The sequence below is a fragment of the Haliotis cracherodii genome, unplaced genomic scaffold, assembly GCF_022045235.1.
Source record: "Haliotis cracherodii isolate W230 unplaced genomic scaffold, xgHalCrac1.p SCAF_28, whole genome shotgun sequence".
Lineage (NCBI taxonomy): Eukaryota > Metazoa > Mollusca > Gastropoda > Lepetellida > Haliotidae > Haliotis > Haliotis cracherodii.
In genome coordinates, this window is record NW_027266284.1 from 1,796,815 (window position 1) to 1,818,445 (window position 21,631).

The 21,631-nt window shown below is 39.5% G+C and overlaps 1 protein-coding gene across 1 annotated transcript in view; it reads right to left on the minus strand.

Annotated features, from left to right (window-relative positions):
- Window positions 1-265: 265 nt before the first annotated feature.
- Window positions 266-21,631, minus strand: part of LOC139473389 (ubiquitin carboxyl-terminal hydrolase MINDY-3-like) — a 75,875-nt gene continuing 54,509 nt past the window's right edge. Inside the window, exons 11-12 of the mRNA XM_071255946.1 lie at window positions 7,796-7,958; window positions 266-1,762 (exon numbers count right to left, since the gene is read on the minus strand). Of these exons, the coding sequence (XP_071112047.1) occupies window positions 1,613-1,762; window positions 7,796-7,958 (313 nt within the window). The 3' untranslated portion in view covers window positions 266-1,612. The remainder of the gene's footprint in view (window positions 1,763-7,795; window positions 7,959-21,631) is intronic.

The following is a 21,631-nucleotide window of genomic DNA, read 5'->3' on the forward strand; positions in this document are numbered from 1 at the left end:
TGCGTCTTTGGGCCATTTGTTTATTGAAGTGTTCTCTCCGAGTGTGAGTTCTTCGATGGGCTTACATTTTGATTCAACTGCAAGAGATTGCATTATATATAATGTAGGATAATAACTTTATTTTACAAAAGATTGTAAGGATGGGTGAGACCAGTGAAGCTTCAAAAAGGCCTATCAGAAACATTTAATGTGATGACTGCCCAACTGTCATTGTAAATGAAAAATATTCAACACAGATATTGATATAAAAGAATATTTACTGCTGTAAAATATTTGTACAAGGTTTAAAGACACAGATGCACTTACTTTAAGAGTAAAGAATCAAAACAGAACCACAAAATAATAATCTGGATGAGTATCATGAAGTTATTCTTGCTGCAGAAGGTCTATGTCCTGGATGCTCTTTTTTCAGTATTGTTGTCACATGCAAAATACTGTATTCAAGCAATGCTCTTCTTGACAACATATTTATCCTTCATCTGCAGGAGCCAACCATTTCTGTCTTCCCAATAAGAGATTATTGGAATTTCCCAAACAAATATTCCTGACCATGAAATGCTTAAAGAAAGTGTCTCCAGCTGAACATACACAACTCAATGATAAAATTATCAGTCCCCTAACAACACCAGTATTAAATCCTAAATCATATAAAAGAGGTCCCATGACATAAATAGAATACTACAACTCCTCACAATAATTAGAAATAAGTCATTAATACCATGTCAGTCATCAGTGAGTTGTCAATCAGGTGCAATACAAACAAAACAGTTGTTGCTGCCATTACCTTGAAAACAGGCCACATATGATTTCATGTTCATTCTGATTTAGAAAAGATAAACTGATTTGTTTCCAAGAATATGTAAGCACATTGAATGTAGAGTGAGAAATTGGTCTTGTGAGGTACAGCGTGTACTACAAACACAACTGAAGACCAAATCTCTTACTTTCTTAGATCATGTGGTGCTCTGCTAGGTTAAACAAAAATATATGCATAAAGATAACAACAGAATAAGTTATGCATTATGATACACCGAAAATCCTCCTCTCCACCACAAGTGTCATGCAATATGGAATACATTGTATCCCTCAAACAAGACTGGAATCTTTCCTTTCAGTTCTCTAGGCATTGCAGTCTTGAAGCTAACTTTACATTTTAAGTTTGCCACATGCTATGTAACTGAAACAAAACACTTGAATGTCCTGCCATGCTAAAATTATAAACATTTATAAATATTATCAGTAATTCCAAGACTGTTTGCACTGTTTGACTATTTGACTATTTAAAGATACATTCCCAGGACCGAGATTCAGCCTTGAGGAGTACGGAGTATTGTAGCGTGTTTTGGAAGACTTAGTGAAACAGCTATGTGTACAGGATTTCTGGTACATGCACAGTAACAGTCTTGTCGTCTTGGTATCATGTGTGTTGTAGTGTGGAAGCCAGTGAGTGAGTGTGTTGACCATCACCCTCCTCTTCTGCGGGACACATGCTGCTGGCAAGTCACAATAACACTACATCATAAATTACACAATGTGGCTAAGATTCTCAAGGAAATCCACATGTTGAGCAGCAATTTAACACCAACCTCCTCATGAGGTTTCTGATCTTTGGTCAGTTCAGGGAGGGAGTGCTACCAGACTTCCATGTCAGTTCTATTGTTGGCCATTTTGTCTGCAAACAGCACTTGACTGGGGAAGTATCAGTTACTATCTGTACTTCTAGCTCATCTTCTAGTCTCACTGATGCCTCTTGATAAACAACCTGGCAAATAAAAAACAAAGATATAAAAAAGTTATCATTCATTATAGAGGCAGATGCAGGATACTGAAAAAGTGTGTAGGTGTTCATGCATGCGAGGTGGACTAACTAAGTCGAGAAGTAAACAAGAATACATGGAGATAAACTGCCATAGATTGACCTTTGAAGGGAAACTAAACTCTGGCTGTCATGTGAAATAGCCTTGAAACATTTTTCAACATGGCAGACATAGACCTGGTTAGTGTTTGAGACAATTCACTCATACACAAGGGTGGGAAGTGCATAAAGGTTTGGGCTCAGAGGTTGCTCTTAAACCTTGAGTGACCGAGCTACCCACCAGGCCCGAGCAAAAGGTTGAGGTCGCATGACCAGGGCTGGATGTCTGCTTCTTAGTTTCAGGTGGGTGGTTTGAGTAACGCGATTCTCTGAGGAAGTCAATTTGCCAGAGAGATAACACTTTTCCAATTTAGTTTTAGTTTTGGGAGAAGCTGATGTAGAAAGTTTTCCTCGAGGATTTAGATTTTACACAGTTAAGGGCTTTATAGAGCATGTTAAAATTCTCCTTGGATAAGTCCTTGCAATATGTGCATCTAGATTTTGGTGTGCACAAACTCTCTCTACATGCAGTAGATCTAAATGTCTGCATACAATCTTTTAGATCTTGAACAGCTGTGACGGACAAGCAAACAAGTGCTTGGAGCTGATCAGCAAAAACATTTTGCTTGTTGACCCAACACACAGAGAAAGGAAGTAATGTTTTCCTGCCTTGCACATGCGCTGATGCATTGAAAATAGGGATATGAGTTTCTTTGGTAGCAAAGAGGATATGTTGAAAAATCTAAAGCTTTTATAGTGTGATTGATGCCAAAACAGGAACTTATGGCTATGATGTGATAGAGGTAGGATATTCGGAGGAATTAACAATTTTGAGGTGACATCTCTACGCATTTCCGAACATTGATTGGAGATTTTGATATCACAATGGATCATGTTAATTAATTTCTTTAACCTAAACAAACAGACAAAAAGAACAATCGAAGCTCATCAGATGCCGTTATTTGGAAATACCCCTGATGGCCACAGTTTCATAAAAATAAGTATCCCTGCAGTAAAAGCATGTTCAGATTTCTGGGTGCATGTATGATAATATGAATGCAATTGAATCATCTTTCTGTGTTTCATAGGTTGATATTTAATATCATGTAATTATGTCATGTCAATAAGCCTACAACATTAAAAATAAACCTATTACTTACTTGAGGCCATAAATAAAACCCCATTTCCCCATTGCATGGTTAGTGTATACTATCGACTATTGGATGTAGAATGAGTGAGTGAGTGAGTTGGATTTAACGCTGCTTTTAACAGTATTCCAGTTACATCATGGCGTGTCAGCTGAATGTGGGAGGAAAGCCCGAAGTGATGCAGGTCTTAGACGTTTATCACTTCGGTGAAACCCACGAGCACAGGTATGGTGCTGACAAACCTAGAAACATAAACGGGGCGAACCGAGATTCAAACCCACAATCATAGGTTTCCGGCATGCCCAAGGGACGCAACTCTGCACAGCGAATCGCGGCGCCTTAGACGACTGGGCCACCCGTGCCCCTGGATGTAGAATGAACAAAAGGATAAAATCAACAAGATAATTAGTAGTATAACCACTCAGATTACCTCACGAAGACTGCAAAATCACACAATAATGTTCATCCCTGACTCTAAGGGTGTATAGGATATTTAGTGCTCAGTGGTTCCCATTTGGTATTTTTTGTGTTTGGGCTAATTATTCCATCTAAGATTGGGTCATAAATCCAGGTATGATGTGGTGAATGTACTATGTGCTATGTAATATGTGCGAGGCATCGCAGCAAGACGGGAATGATCAGTTGTGTTGCAAAAAGCACTGATCAAAAGATTAACTAATAATATGTTGATTGAATAATCAATACTATCTTGAAGATACATGTTAAAATATGTCGGTTTACTCAAGCAGACAAAATAGACCCATATCTTGGCATAAAGTGAGTGAGTGAGTGAGTGACTATGGTTTTACGCCGCTTTTAGCAATATCTTGGCATAAAGTGCCTATGTAAAAACAACACTTCATTCAAAAGATTACCTAGTAATACGTTGATTGATTGCTTACTGATATCTAACTCTTTGGACTTTTTAAAGCACTGTGGACATCAGGAACATAGTTGTCATGTTTGTTATCTCAGCTTACCAATGAGATTTGACATCTACCGTATATATAGATCGCTGTCTATAAAGCATATCCACTTCACATACGATTTCTCCGAAATGAATATAAACAATATTTAATTAATACAAAATGGACATCTCTCCACATTTTTTCGGAACCAAAGAGGATGCCGGCAAAGGTGACCCACTTTCACCCTACCTATTTTTGCTTGTACCGGAGATACTAGGAATAATGATTAGGAATAATAAAGGCATAAAAGGAATAACAATAAATGATATGGAGTATAAATTAGGTCAATATGCAGATGATACACAGTTATTTTTAGATGGATCTGAAGAGTGTCTTAGAGCTGCAATTGGTACTTTGAATAAAATTTATAGAATATCCGGTTTTAAGGTAAATATTGACAAAACTAAAGCTATATGGATAGGTTCAATGGCAGGAAGCAATATCAAACTGTGAAGACTCGAACATATTAATAGATTACTGGGAAGCTGGAAAAAAAGACATCTAACATTAATAGGTAAAATCACAGTTATTAAGACTCTGGCTCTTTCAACATTAGTTCATATATTTTCAGCACTTCCAAACCCATCTCATGATTTTATTGGAAAATTGAATAAACTATTTTATACATTCATTTGGAATAACAAACCAGACAAAATAAAAGATCTACCTTGATAAGGAAATATGAAGAAGGTGGTCTGAGAATGATATAGATACCCGCAAATTTATTGATTCATTGAAATTATCATTTTTAAGGACAAGTTTACAAAAACCGACTTCGTCAACATTAAAGAACTTCCAATCAAAACAGATATTCCTTTTGGTCGCAAATATTGATAAGTTTATTACTTTGAAAAATCCCTTTTGGAGGGATATATTGAATATTTCAGGTAATTACTACAGAAAACATAAAGTTGACAAACAAAGCATTAATGATATATTATCAGAACCATTATGGTTCAATCACCAATTTAAAAATAATTTCATTCTGAAACATTGGTTTAATAAGGGTATTCATAGTTTAAAAGATTTATGTAGCAACAACAGATTTTTAACATTTGAAGAATTACAAAACCAATTTCAAATTAAAGGTGCTATACTTGACTACAACAGAGTAATGCTAAATATAGATGGCAGATCTTCTATCACAGCTAACTTATACATAAATAACATTTTGAGAGACTTGTTGATAAGAACAAAGGGCTCCAGAATATTTTATGATAAACTTATAGCTACAACTAACTTTCCTCTGATTTGTAATAAATGGGAAAATGAACTTAATCAAAGCCTTGTATGGAATAACATTTTCTCTAATTGTAGATTGTGTACCAATGATGTTAAACTAATAGATTTCCAGTACAGATTTTTAAATAGAGCTCTATACACCAAAAAGGAATTATGGAAAATGAAGTTAATACATGATGATATATGCTCATTTTGTGTCTCTGAATCTGAAAACTTATACCATGTGTATATAGAATGTGATTTTGTAAAGGAATTTTGGTTAGAAATTGAAATGTACCTAAACTCAAAACTTGCATATGATATTCATATTACCATTCTGGATAAGTTATTTTGCTGTAACAAAAACAACTACCTATTCAACCACATAATTCTTCTTGCAATAAAATACATTCACCAGTCAAGCATTAAAGTAAACTCCATTACGCTTTCCTTTTTTCATGAAAATATTGAAAGATGTATGTAAAATAGAAAAATTCATCGCAACAAAAAATAGTAGTAATAAGAGATTCGACAGAAAATGGAAGGAATTATCAGCCTACATATTATAATTTCTCAGTCAATCAATAGATGTACTTACCCATATCGGATCATGTTTTAAGATTCTATAAATTGCTACATATATATACCTCATGTACCAATGTTACATGTATGTTTACTGAATTGAAATAAAAATATTTTTAAAATAAAAAAATATTAAATCAAATTTTGAATAAAATTAAATAGATTACAAACATAAGTCCAGATATATAATGAACTCTTTTTAGAACCAGGGTGTTATTACATGATTACAAATCTGTACTTCAGTTGGGGGAAAAAAACATGAAAACTCTTCAACCCTGTGTATAAGACGACCTCCCCCTTGAAAGCCCCCTCATTCTAGGCATGAAAAACTCGCCTTATACACAGTGATATATGGTAAGTATAAATACATATAACTTTTAACGGCTGTCATTATGATATTTGCGTTTTGCTTTTATTCATTTGCTGTTGCAAGACCGAAGGAGGCCTCAAAGGTGACTTGTCAAATTTTCCATATGTTAAACATATCCAGCAATAGCAATCAGTTGTGCGACACTTATGGTTATTATACAATTCTTCCAATTTTTGCATCAAAATTCTTTGAAGCATCAAGAAGAGCGCTGAATACAAGCCAAACCATTCAAAACTATAGTCAATTTATAAGCACATACAGAATTCGCGAAGAAAAGCCCATATTTATTTCAATACTTCAGTTGCAGTGTTTCCCTTTAAGGTGTCTGAAAAAAAGGACGACGCTCACCCCTTCATCCACTTTCTGGGCCTGCCAGCGCAATATTTCTTTTTCATGACATTGTTAATATATTACAATATCATTCCATGTCACTAATTTTCAACAGAGCCACCTTACATTATGGACTCATATAGTGACATGCATGTGTGGGGGTGCTTGTACTAGTCCTGACTATTGATGGTTTTATAGTGCTAGCCTACTGAGACGGGTCAATTTTACTAAGAGTGTAAATTTCTAGTCGAACATCATCCCATTAAGCTACTTCCTGTCTTTGACCTCCTACTTCCTGTCTTCAAAATGGCTTGCAGCTTTATTTGACTGTGAACAATAATCAATTATTTTTCATTTGCAAGTAAGTGCAAAGTTCAGTTTATGAATGTGTTGCGTCCATACTGTTACCGTGTTTTCGGGGATAGAAAATAACACATAAAAGTACCTTCAGTGTTATTGAAAGTTCTCTTACTGATGCCATGTAATTCCTGGAAGCTTTAAGGATCATTCATAAAACAGAATTGTATACTAGGTCTTCAGTGAAGTATAGGTGTACAGGTGATTGTATAATACTAGGTCTCCAGTGAAGTATGGGTATACCGGTGATTGTATAATACTAGGTCTTCAGTGAAGTATGGATGTACAGGTGATTGTATAATACAAGGTCTCCAGTGAAGTATTGGTGTACCGGTGATTGTATAATACTAGGTCTTCAGTGAAGTATGGATGTACAGGTGATTGTATAATACTAGGTCTCCAGTGAAGTATGGGTATACCGGTGATTGTATAATACTAGGTCTCAGTGAAGTATGGGTGTACTGGTGATTGTATAGTTCTTGGTCTCCAGTGAAGTATGGATGTACAGGTGATTGTATAATACAAGGTCTTCAGTGAAAAATGGGTGTACAGGTGATTGTATAATACAAGGTCTTCCGTGAAGTATGGGTGTACCGGTGATTGTATAATACAAGGTCTCCAGTGAAGTATGGGTGTACCGGTGATTGTATAATACAAGGTCTTCAGTGAAGTATGGGTGTACTGGTGATTGTATAATACAAGGTCTCCAGTGAAGTATGGGTGTACTGGTGATTGCATAATACAAGGTCTCCAGTGAAGTATGGGTGTACAGGCGATTGTATAATACTATGTCTTCAGTGAAGTATGGGTGTACAGGTGATTGTATAATACAAGGTCTCCAGTGAAGTATGGGTGTACAGGTGATTGTATAATACAAGGTCTCCAGTGAAGTATGGGTATACAGGTGCTGCTGCTCTGTCACATGAAATGCAACTATCTTCACCTTCAAGTGGTCTGGGCTTACCTTTCCATGGGAGCATGACCTTGAAAGGCCATTGTAGTGAAAAAGAGTGAAATTCCTTGGAACATCTTGTATAACCTGTCCAGGAAAAAATTCCTGCATGAAGCTGTGTTGGGTTATGATGCCAAGGTTTTCTGCATCTAATTTTGTCTTCATTATATCAACACTGTAACGAAAAACAAACACAAATATCTTTAGCCATTACCATTAACACAAGAATTTTAGTTAGGGATCAGGAATAAGTTTAGAATTTTCTGAAATAAATGAGTCAAATTCCAGGGTACAACATGACAAAAGGATCAACAACTACATTTAAACACAATCTCATAAAAATCAGATCCATTACCGGATATGTCAGAATGACCTTTCATCCAACCAAAGAAAGGATTGCTTACTACACGTACTAGATAAGGAAACTGACAGTCGGAATGTTTTTTCCAATCATGCAACCTCAAAAAGGTTAACACGGGGTATTCCGAACAGTTGTGGTCTGTATGACTGATTCCTTCCATCGACTATCTCCTGCATCAATGGGACATAAAAATTAGAACAGAGAAGGCTTTGCATAGCCCGTGGAAAGTACTGTCATGCAAACTTGGTCTTGGTCTGGGATGGAAGTCGCGAAAGGTCGTTCTGACCTGACCTGTAATTGGATGTCCTAAGATCTTTGTTTAGTGGTAGCAAGAACTAAGATCTGATTTTCAGATTGCTTGAAACAAGGCAAGTTCTACAGGACTTTTCAAATGTCTGATATTTGAACTCACTTGCACAAATTTCATCATCTGAATTTCCCTCAAGTCTTGCTAACCAGCTTAACGAACAGAAATCAGAAAACAGTTTCAAAAGACTAAGTATTCTACACACTCTTTTCTTTTAACAGAAAGTGTGAGACGATATAATGAATGCAAACAGAAAACACCATCTAATTGGAAATGACCTTTCAGATGAGTGCAATAACACAATCCAATAGCTGGGTGAAGAAAGAGGAGTGTCTATTTCATTTAACCTAATTTTATTGAGTTTTTACAGACAGCCAGTAGTGATGAAGTAACTAGCCTGATCTGTAAAGATACACAGGCATCAAGCATGATATTTCCAACCCCTGTCTTGGCATAAATCTGATTTCATGCCAGCTATTGATCTGTTGTTTGTTTGTTGTTTGACACCACATTCACTCGTCATTCAGCAATTCTCCAGAAAACTGTAAATAATTGACTCCAGACCAGACAATCCAATGATCGATATTGTGAGCAAGGATCCATGCCGTCAGGGTAGGATGTCACCAAATAAACCAGGTCACTCAGACTGACCACCCGTTCATTCAGTCGCCTCTTATGACCAGCAGAGATACATCCCGGCATCCACAGGGGATGCCAATGATATGTAGCCAAAGTGAACATGGTATAGTATAAACAGCATTTCAGAGCTATTTTCTGGTGCCATAGGCTGTTTGCAAAACATCAATGTGCAAATGTTTCTTCCTTGGACATTCAACAAAGCCCAATGTTTTTTCGATATTTGTGCACCCAGGGACGCCAAGAACGCCACTGAAATACACGTGATTTTGATGAATGTTGGATATAAAAGCATGTTAATAATGCTTTAAAGGAATCTAGCACCAACCATCGTGGTGGCTAGATGTTAGAACACATGGTTAGACTGACATCGTTGGTTACATACAGTTTAACCTTCAGTCACATTAGGACTGCTTTAGAAAAGGAAATACTACAAGGTTCGTGTAGTGATTTGTCTTTAATTGCTTGGTATGTAAATACTAATTGTGGGATAATAAAAGGTGATTACAAACCTTTATTTTTCATTTTTTCATTCCACTGCGAAACAAAATGGTAGCAGAGCGTGTTTTTTTCAAGGTAAGTTTTTAGTTGAGATTGCATACATCATGTCGGAGGCTTCGATTTAAAAAAAGTCAATCAAAGCTAAAGCTACTTCCACAGAGGTAAAGGTTGCTTACATAGAAGAGGCTAAAGATCCTAAAATAGAAATTGGTGAAAACATCAATAAAATTAAGAAACAAAAGGCAGCGGCTAAAACTGCTTTTACCAAATGTAAAAACAAACTGTATAATTTGATAGAACAAGCAGATCTTCCCTCTCGTAAGGCTGTTAGAGATGGCATTGACCAGGTAAGTTCGCTTCATCTGAAGGCAGTGAATGTCATGGTTGATTTGATTCAGGCATATTCAGATATTGGTGACATTGAAAATAAAAAACAAGTCGCCAAAGAACTTACGTCAATAGAGGAAGTTAATGAAGAGGAGTTGAACAGACAGGTATTGGACAAAGCATAGCTCAAGTTTACTTGAATAACAGATCAGATGCTACTTCAGTAAGCAGTATAAGATCATGTTTGTCAAAGTTATTCCATGTACCAGATAAAACTGAACAAAAAGTACTTTCTGTTAAGAAAACAGCATACACTGACATTGAAAAATGCCGAGACAAGAATTTGGGCAAAGAGAAACATGAAGAACAATTTGAAAGTTTAGAGAACAAGTCAAATGTTGTTGAAGGTTCTAGAGTACATCATGGTGTTCATAGAGGGACACCTCCCATCACAACTAGTCACGAGCTAGGGGTAGATATGTGGAAACAACTCAGAAGAATTTCTGTACCTACATTTAATGGTGACATTAAAATGTATGAGAACAGGAAAGCAGCATTCGTAGCCTGTATAGATATGGCACCAGCAACACCTGAATACAAACTGTTACAGTTAAGACAATGTCTTACCGGAGAAGCACTGAAAGTTATTCAGAGCTTAGGTCATAGTGCGGCTGCATATGACATAGCGTTAGAACATCTTGAGTGCAAATATGGTGGCAAAAGACGTAACATCGCTTTGAAGTTAGAAGAGATAACAAAGTTCAAACCATTTAGACCTGGTAATGCCAGAGATTTAGAGAAGTTTTCAGACTTGTTGGATATTTTAGTGGCAAACCTTAGAGAATCTGACAAGTTAGAAGAATTGGGGGATGGCACGTTATATTCACAATTACTTAAGAAATTAACAGAATCCATGGAAATAAAATATCAGGGGTGGATATTTGAGAACCAGAGACAGGAATCTGTTGAAGTCCTCAGAGAATGGGTTCTGCAGGAAGCAGAATTTCAGGTCATTGCTACTGAAGTCATCAATGGGGTGTCTGAAAAGCAAAAATCACACGAACGTAAATCATCGGGTAAAGATGGTACTTTCTTTGGCAATCGCCAGAACAGAGATCGTAAACGTCAGTGTCAAATGTGTCCGGGTGCAAGTCATGACATTTGGACTTGCACTAAATTCAAAGCCCTGAGCGTTGCTAGAAGGAGGGAGGTTGCAAAGACGTTTAATCTTTGCTTCCGTTGCTTGGGCTCTAACCACTGTGGTAAGAGCTGCACTAAGTTTACTGACTGTGGTATAAATGGTTGTCCCGCAAATCACAATCGCTTACTTCACAATGGTGATAAAATCAGGGATATTGCAGAAAGTCTAAAGGTAAGTAGCCCCCCACAGTCAGAAGATAACACACAAACCACTATGTCAACTTCTCAATGTGACATGCCATACACAGCACTGAGAACTGTTCCAGTAGTTCTTAAACATGGTCGTCCCAGGATAACAGTCAATGCTCTTTTAGATGATGCAATTATGCAGACATATATAAAATGAAGATGTAGCTGCGGAACTTGGATTGCAAGGCCATTATCAAAAAGTATCGGTAAATGTTCTGAATGGTAGAAAGAGTTTTGAATCAATGACTGTTGATTTTGGACTAGAAAGCGTTGATGGTTCTGTTGATATATTAATGTCGGCTCTTACAACGACAAAGGTTACATGAAAAATGCAAGTTGATGATTGGAAAAAACATGGTGAAAAATGGAAACATTTGAATGGGATAAAATTTCCAAAACTTGGTTCTCGTTCTGTGGTAGATATTCTCATAGGTATTGACTACCTTGACCTTCATCGTTCTTATGAAGAGGCAAGTGGTTGTCAAGGGGAACCTGTCGCAAAGCTGACTCCACTCGGATGGACATGCATAGGACATGTTCCTGGGGTTGGTGAATATGAGACACATTTTGCAAGTACATTTTTCACTGATAACAATGAAAGAGGATTACAGAATCTAAACGGTTTAGTGAACAAGTTCTGGGAAGTAGAAAACTTTTCATGTGTCCCAATGAATGAATTCAATGATGGTGAATTGTCTGCAATTGAAATTGCAAGAAAGACACTTCAGTACAACAATGGTCACTATCAAGTAGGTATACCATGGAGATATGACACTCAGAGGCTACCAGATAACTATAACATGGCATTCAATCGTCTTCTTAGCACTGAGAAGAAGTTGTCCAAGGACAAACAGATTGCTGATGCTTATGGTTCTGTTCTAGATCAGTATTTGCAGAAAGGATACATTCAAAAGGTGTCCTCTGCAGAGGTACAAAATAGTAAATGGTTTCTACCTCATTTTCCAGTTGTACGTCCAGATAGGACTACAACAAAAAAAAAAATGGTTTTTGATGCTTCTGCTAAGTGTCAGGGAGTTTCACTCAATGACATAATACATCCAGGACCAAAGTTGCAGAATGATTTATTTGAAATCTTGCTTCGTTTTAGGAAGCAGCCCGTAGCACTTGTTTGTGACATCGCTGAGATGTATCTCCAAATTGAAGTGAAACCTGAAGACCGTCCATACCTAAGATTTCTGTGGCGATCTATGAATTCAAATGAAAACCCACAGGTGTTTGAGTTTAACAGAGTGGTGTTTGGTTTAAACTGTTCACCATTCTTAGCCCAATACATTTCTCAAGAACATGCAAAAGAACATCAACATGATTTTCCACTTGCTGCTGAGACTGTAGCAAACTCCACATATATGGATGATAGTATGGATTCGGTGGAAGATGACATGACTGGGGTAGAGTTGTATGATCAATTGGCTGAGCTATGGCGCATGGCAGGCATGCACGCCAGAAAATGGCTCTCAAATTCGTTGTATGTCCTTGATCGAATTCCGTTAGAATCCAGGGCACAGAAGGTCAACATAAACAAGAATGAGATGCCTTCAGTGAAAACACTAGGCCTTATGTGATGATGAGTTTAGTTTTTGTATGAACGTTCCTGAGATCATTGTGAGAATGACGAAAAGAATATTTCTCAGAGAAATTGCAAGGATCTTTGATCTGCTTGGATTCAAATGTATCTCATCCTCAAATGATGAATACATAACAATATGAACACAGAGTTCAAATATGGCTGTTTTTCTTGGTGATTGTGTATCAAGTAAACTACCTTTCAATCAAAACATCAACATAAGCTCAAAACATTTTGAGGACAGGGTTCCATTATGCACTAAAAGCAATTGTTGCATGTCTGACAGTTTACATAACATGTTCACTTTGGTAATTTCGTATAACCTAACAATGAGTGAGTTTGATTTTACTCATTATATGCCGATGGAATAAATATGTAACAAACATCTATACACAGATGTTCATGCATGTATTTTCTAATGATGTTTTTTTAAGTATTTATTTTTAGCTTATCCTGCATTACTCCATGGACTTTCAAAAAATTCCACAAAAGCTTATTATGCTGTTGCCTTTCACAATAGTCAACCAAAGTTTATTGTGCTGTTGTCTGGAGGTCAGATATTCCAAGTTATCTCATAAGTAATGATCTTGACTTTCAAAGTCAGCAATCTCATATGCTAGAATAATCAATTTAAAACATAAGGTCGCTTGAAAGTCTGTTATTGTAAACATATACAGTAAGTACATGGTAGACAAAATTATATCAATTGGAATATTTATAATGTAAGTTAATTTATCCTCAGTTGTTACAAACTCTGCAAATTGCCTCTCTTTGATCCCATAACACAGAAAGAAAATGTGCCTCTCCACCAGGGTATTGATCAGACTTATTTCCCCTTGGACCCTTAATTTACCCTCTCATTCAAAAGCTGCTAAAACGATTTGTTGTATCAGGATAAGTAAAAGACAATAAATATTTTAATTAACATAAATTATCTTTATCCAGACACCAACCTCTGCAATTTATCCCACAGTTGGTGGAGGCGTCTGCAGTTTGCGATGCTGATCTGTAGGTAACCTGGACAGAATTGTGTCATGGACCAGACTTTGGCTCCTTGAGCACTCCACCATCACTGATCCTGTATCTCCTATCACATTCTTAATCAAACATGCAAAGCTATGCTCCATGGTGAAGTACCTGTGTAGTATATGAAACGTGATGCCTGGGGGATCAAACATGAAGTTGTGGGGAATCACGTCCTCTGATCACATCTACGACAAAACAGTTTGAATATAAGCCCATAGTGGAAGCCAGAACCCTAATCTCATGAGGATTGTGAGCCTGAGGATGATCCACTCCTGCATATCTACATGACTACAAGATAGATGCCATTAACCAAAACGCAATGGTATACTTGGAGACCGGAATCATGGCAAAGGAAGAAATAACTGTTGCCTTCGTCTTCTTGTAGGCCTTGTACCTTCAAGGTGACGTTTCAAAGCCCAGGATGGACACAAAGATAAATCAGCTTTATCTTCCTGTCCCAAGACTGTGGACAAAGATGACAGAGTAAACCCAAACATAATTTCACATGAGACCTATTTGTGCTCTTTCCCATAAGGCCCTCTGTCAAACTTCACCTGCATCACACAAAACATGCACCTCACAAATGCGTGCAGTTGTGATTAAGGCAATCGGAAACACAGTTTTCTGAGTAAGGAACTGTTTTGATGCTGATGCTACTCCCTCGTAAGGTATGGTGGTTAAATGTTGTAAAAACACACCCCTTTCCCACACAGGTCTGACCCGGCGCTTCTGATCCCCAAGGCGATAGCTCGTAAGCAAAGCTGGAGCAGTGCTCATCTCCTTTGATCCAGATGCTGTTCGTACAGAGTTGATAGCTGCTACATATGTACCAATGGTACTTCCCCACAACTTCCTTGTCATACACAAATACAGCAAATAATCATCAATAAACTTAACTGTTGCCTCCAAAGGAGTCATTCCCTTTGTGTGATAGTAGGCTGTAAATGAATCCTAGTAATCCCAGTAATACAGCACTCAATATTGCCTGTGCTGCTCTCAAGGAAAAACTTAAGGTCTTTTATAGAACCACACATGCAGATCGCTGGATGTGCCTACTTGTGTGGATTCATGAGTTGTCTGTTCCAACCCGCCAGTCGCATGCAGAGTCTACTTCAAGTCTTTTTAACTCTGGGAGCCATGGCCGACTGTGTCAATAAGGCGCGACCCAATGCGGAACTCTGGGTAAATGTGCTAGAGACGGGAATGCGTAAGCAGGCTTGCCTTGCCGTGAAATTGCTAGTGCCTTGTGATCCCAAGCTAGTGGATCTGGAATAAGTGACAAATACTGGAAGCTGATGATGACATCTTATGGCGGCAAAGGGATCAATGTTGGGTGTGTCTAACTCTTTGTACATCCACCTGAATAGATCTGGATGCAATGTCCACACTGTGGGAGTGGACTGTCCATGGTTCGACAGTGCATATGCCAACATGATGGCGACACCTTGGTTGTGATGAACTCACACTGTCCATCAACACATAAATGTCCTGTCCAGTAGGTGACCTGAACGTGTTGCTCCCATCTTGGTGATATAGTGTGCCATGTTTCCAGTGGAGAATAGAATCCTGGCATTGATGAAATGGAATTTCAAACACTGAATAGCAGTGTCACTGCTATGAATAATAGAGGTTTATAGATCCTCAATGTGTAGAGACTCATCAACAAATAAGTAGTGAGTGGGAATCAACTCTATTAAAGAGCTTCTTTTAGTGGCATTTAGAAGTTGGTGTGATGAAGTAAGACGAGTTCTATGGATGAACAACTTCTTTATTACAATTTTAGTGGGCCGTTTTGGTGTAGATCCTAACACCTTTATCAAGCAAGTGATGACTTGGTGTTAGTTGATTGAACTTGTCTTACTTCTCTTAAAGAGATTCATACAACAGGATATTCACCACCTCAGGTTTATCCTGAGACTGGTTTCTTTGTTGCAGGCAGAACTGCAGTGACCTTAAAGTTGACCCCCGCCTTGTCATGTCTTTTACTGAGACACGTCTTGTCCCATGAGACACTGCCACTGGTGAACTGAGATGTTCAAGTCCAGGGCCTTCTGAACATTGGCTGCATCCTGTCCAATTAGTCTTGTAGCACCAGAGGGAGGCTTTGATGATCTTTTCATCTTCAGGAACTGAGCGCCAAACTTTATGCACATCTTTATCTGGAGATGGTGATGACGTGAGGAAATGCACACAGTGTACTAGATACCAAGATACTGCCAACGCTGCACCCTTCTATGAAGCGAGACAAAGGCCGATATGTCAGCCTAACTGCAGAATCATGTATGAGGTAGGTTAAGTACTGGAACGGGTTCCGCCTCCCTGATATCAAAGGTAATAGAGTTCGATGTCTGTCACCCAGTCAAGGTGACTATCAAAATCAAACAGTTTGAACTCATCATCCTGGGTCACTTCACTTTCCTGGAGGACGCCTAGGCGCCTCTGATGAGAATGAAGACATATCACACATCAAAGGACCAAGAGGCAGCAATCCTGTTGAAGGCACTCTAGCTGTTGTTTGAGCAAACCTCCAACTGTACATCCTCTCCATGGCTTGCATTTCAGTAAACCTACACTAATCTCTGGATCCATTCCCAAGGTTATTGTAATTGCAAATTACCTGCCCTTGATTTCCATTTGCCAATTTAATTGGCTACACCACAAGGTACCAATCAGAATACTTGTTACAGTGAGTGAGTTAAAATTTAACGTCGCATCGGCACTATCGCAGCCATATAGCGACAAGACCAAGTTAATATATTTATAATTTAGTCATTAAACAAAGTTTTGTTTAAAAACAAGTTGTAAAACATATTTGAGCATACTACAATTAGAAACAATTCATGAAACATATTTGAGCATAACAATATTATATATACAGTTTTAAAACACGGGCTATAGGTCACCAGTAACCAAAGCTAGGCCACCTCGCTGGGGATCATGAGGACTTACAGTACCTCTGCTTCCTGCATGATACCCCAGCAGGATTTACGTCATCACTTTAGCCACTGGTGGTTGTGCACAATACTAGCCAATATTAACAAATACTCATCAATGTGTTGGCTTAAAAACACTGGTTGATGATAGTTACATTGATTATGATAGGATTACGTGTCACACTTGTTACAAACGAGCCTCAATGTTGGGTTGGCAATGTCAATAACATAGTGGCAAGTCTCATTGACTGAGTTTGCGAGAAATTCAACATTGAAAAACTGACTGACACGCAAAAGAAAGCCCTCAAATATTTTCATGATGGAAGGATGTCTTCCAGTCCATTAAAATTGGTGTTGGCCTTGGTAATATGTGTTACCTCCTTTACCCTTTCAGGGATTATTCTGAAAATTTTACCTGTGAGAGAAAAATTCACTGGTCCAAAAGTAATGAGATTTTTTGCCGTGTGATGAGATTTTGCAAATTTTCAGAGATATTTCATCTTCACACAGTGGAAACTGTATTTGAATTTCGGTATTTGTGACTTGAATAATGTTGCAAATGTTGGAAAAAACATCAAACCTTATCAACCCTGTGTATAAGACGACCCCCCTCGAAAGCACCCTAATCCTAGATACGAAAAACTCGCCGAATATAGGGTATGTAAGAATATCGCAGAATCGCGGCCGAAGTCAATCCCTGCCCTTTCTCTTATGTCGACGTTTGATTGGTCGGTAAAATATTAATGACAATCAAAGGTGGATAATTTGCAATCACAAGAACCATGGGAATGGATCCAGGGATTAATGTAGGTTTACTGAAATGCCAGCCCTGGAGATATAGAGGATGCCAACCTATAATTACTCACTCACTTATGGTTATTAGGACATTCATGGTAAAAGCATCTGCAGCAGATGCGACCAAGAGACAATCAGCAACGGTTACGCAAGACAACTGTTCACAGGGAGAGAGCTCGTCAACATGCCCCATGTGAGCAACTTATAATACCTTCAATGAGCACATAGAGGAGATCTATCATCTGCTTCAATATGTAGGTCCCTCCAAAAAAAACATCACCCCATAGGCTGGAGCAACCCGAAATTTACAGCATTAGCAAAATCAACAGCCCTGTTTAACACTCTGCCATGGTGATGGCTAACAAATGACCCAAACAACATCGGGATCCTAAGAGGTGACATGTTACTTCGGGTTCAGACTCTTTTTGAGCCCCAGCTTTCTCACCTTGCACTTGGGCAGAAGCATTTGGGCGTGGAGAGATGGTTTACATAACAAAAAGTTAGCGGACATTGACATAATAAGAATTACTAGTTTTCTGAGTGATGTACTTCAAGGATGCAGATTTTAAGTGTTTGTATGGAGCAACGGAAACAGGATGGCAACAGAGATCTTCTGCCACCTATCTGGTGGGAAGAAGAAGGCGGTCCTCAGCTGTCTCGAATTCTGCCCCACTGAAAGGATCAGGTCGGACTTCAATTTGCTGACTAGCCACACGACATGGTGAAGGAGGTGCTAGATAAAGTACAGCAGCCGGATGAGTACTTCCCTCTACACTTAAGTCTTATACTCTTCAGGTTGAAGTAGGAGACCTGAAAATAAACATGCAGGTAAGGGTCCTGTAAATCAAAACTCACAAGGAAATTCTTCGGATGCTCAGAGTTGCTGTATAGCGTCTCAAAGGATCGGTAGACTGGCAGATGAGTGTCCAAGGCGGCGGTTTCCGTTTGGGACAGCCAACACCTTTCCGACAAAATTGACGTGGCAAACGGGTCCCCTGGGATAGTGCAGTTGGGCCAGAACTGCTGCAGTCTTCCACCTAATAGGGCGGGTATCGCTCAAAGAAATTGCAGTCGGAGGAAAGACCAAGTCGTCCAACACAAGAGAGTCAGCATCTGCTCTTGGAACCATAAGACTGCTGTCCACAGTCACATCCTCTACCACAGGGTTGTTTGCAGGATGAGTTCAAGTTAAAAGTGGAGCAACGCTGGTCTGTGGCAGGATAGCAGCGAAAAGATGACACATAACTAAGCACTCCCCTTTCCGTCAAGGTATGTTTCAGTGGGTTTGTTTGAGGTTGTTTGGCAGTCAACCACAAAAGCATAATGTTCACTTGATACTGCCCTTGGATCATCAACATTCTTCAGTACAAAATGGAAGGCATACCGGTAGTTGAAAAGAACTGACCATGGCTGTGTCAGGGTTGCATTGTGTACTCAAGAGTCCCACAAACTCTGAGTATGGTATTGAAGTTAAGCTGCGGGCGAAGTAAAGTGCAAGTACCAGTAGCATGAGCCAAATAAGCAACAGAAGTAACAAGGGGTTGTTGCTGGAATCACAAGTTGTGCATCACGCAATGTCATGGAATAATCAACAGCAGCAATCAGTGCCTGCTTCAACATCATAGCAAGGGAGAGAGAGAGGCAGTACAAGTGAAGAATGGAAGTGTCACAGGAGAAAAGATCTCTGTCATCAATGGTAAAGGTGGAAAATGTCTTGCCCATCTTATGACCATCGTCATTGGGCGGCGGAAAACTGCAGCAAGTGGACATGATGAACATGATTCTTGAAGGCAGATGTTTTAAACACATCCTTTATTTTCCTAAAGGCCACCGAAGGACACAAGGAAGAAGCTATGGTGCTAAAGAGAAGCTAGAGAGCAGATAAATCCTCACCTACCAGGCCAAAGGTCGACAGTAATGGTTCTGAATTTTGAGGGGAATCAAGGGAAGGTTGGGACACCATTCTGCACAAAACATTGTATACGTCAAGGAGAGCAACAATGGATTGGAGTTGATCCTTCTTTCAGGATTAAAGAAGCCTTCATTAACCGGTGAGAGAGAATGGTGACAGCAGTACGTCTGAGGCATCTTCGTTGTCACCAGAGTTATGAAAAGCCAAAGTTAGGATAGCAGGAGGTGTCAGAGGTGCTGTGGGTCGAGTCTGGTGTCCTGTGAGGGAAGACAGAGCCTGAGGTGATGGAGGACGACCCCAACGATCCCAATGGTCCCGTGACAAATAGTAAGTGATTTGGAGCACCTTGTATGGTAATGAGAAGGTCCTCTGGTCAGAGGTGTCGAAGTGTCAGTCGGCTGCTGTAAAGTCCAGTAGACAGAAAAGGAAAAGGTGGTCCCTGCTCTACGTCCTCTGCCGAAGGCATCACCATTGTTGTAGAAGGAGACGTAGTTGTTAAAAGGTGTTGTAACTGACAAGACATTGACTTTGAAGACGGTTGGGGCGACTGATCGTCAGATGTAGAAAGCTTGTTGAATCATGTAGATAAGCTTGAAGATAGACAGCAAACGGCAAGCCAAACTAGGTGTTGCGCAGTGGAATTTTAACTATTAACCAAAGTGACAGATGTACGTCCTATGGCGACGACATCTCAAACTAAAGTGACTAACTTGCGTCACATCGAACCGAACTATCAAACTAAAGTTACAAATGTACGTCCTATCGCGACTACATCTGAAGCCAAAAAGTGACGATAACTCAAGCAATTCCAATCTCCTCGCTCCGCACGTGCTCGGGAAGCCCGTGCTATGCAATACTTTTTTCCGCGAAGGAAGATGCGTTTCCGCTATCTGTTCCCTCTTTGGCATGTCTTCAAACCACTAGGTTTTATAAATATTTAGTAAAATCTAAATATTTTTTACATTTGTATACTTATCCTGCATTACTCCGTATTGCATTTACTGCTGTCTTTGACAGAGTGACGAACTGTGTGAGATCCAGCTGCTGAAGAAAGTTGTCCCAACCAGCTCAGGAGGCAGCGCCCTCTCACAGTCGGCACGTGACCCGGAAGTCATGACGTCACACAAAAACACATAACTGCTTTAAACATAACATCTGAAACTTCGTGGGGAGGTAGCGTAGCGAAAGGGAGGGCACTTAGACTTCGTAATGCAGGATAAGTATACAAATGTAAAAAATATTTAGATTTTACTAAATTTTTTAACTTATCCTGCATTACTCCGTATTGCATCTTTATCAGACGGCATGGCCGGTGGGCATACCTGCAGATGTGAACCATATTAAACCCTCGTCTAGGTCCGATGAATCCGCACCGCATACAAGTGATGACCGGAACATCTACGACCATTCCTGTCTTCAGGAAACAAGAGTCGATGCAAAAACGAAACGCCCGAATAGGTAACCGAAATACAATGAGGCGTGTTGCCAAAATATATAACTTACCGAAGAGCGAAAGCGAAACGCAGTAGAGCCCTCTAATCTGAGGCGATAAACACCAGAGAGTTCGACGGGCCCCGCTCGGGGAATCGAAGAATCAGCGGCGTCGGCGGCAAAATTTACGACCAATCCCAAGAGCGAATGCGAAACGCAGGAGAGCCCTCTAGGCTGGAGGCAAGGAACACCGGTGAGGTCGACGGGCACCGCTCAGGTATCAGAGAAGCGTTGGCGTCGGCGCCGGTGTCCACATCTACTACCATTCCTGTCGTCAGGAAACGAGAGTTGATGCAAAAAGTAAAACCCGGATAGGTGACAGCAATAGAATGAGTCGGGTAACCCAAAACTAAAACTGACCTAAGAGCGAATGCGGAACGCAAGAGATCCGTCTCGTCTGGGGTGATAAACACCAGAGAGGTCGACGGGCCCCGCTCAGGGTATCGGAGAATCAGTGGCGTCGGAGATAGATGACCTGTTGGGCTACAACCAGGGACCAAAACTGTGAACGCCGGCGACAACTTTCAAGGCTACATCACGGAAGTAGTGGTTGGTGAAGGCGGTGTCCGATCGCCACGAACAGGC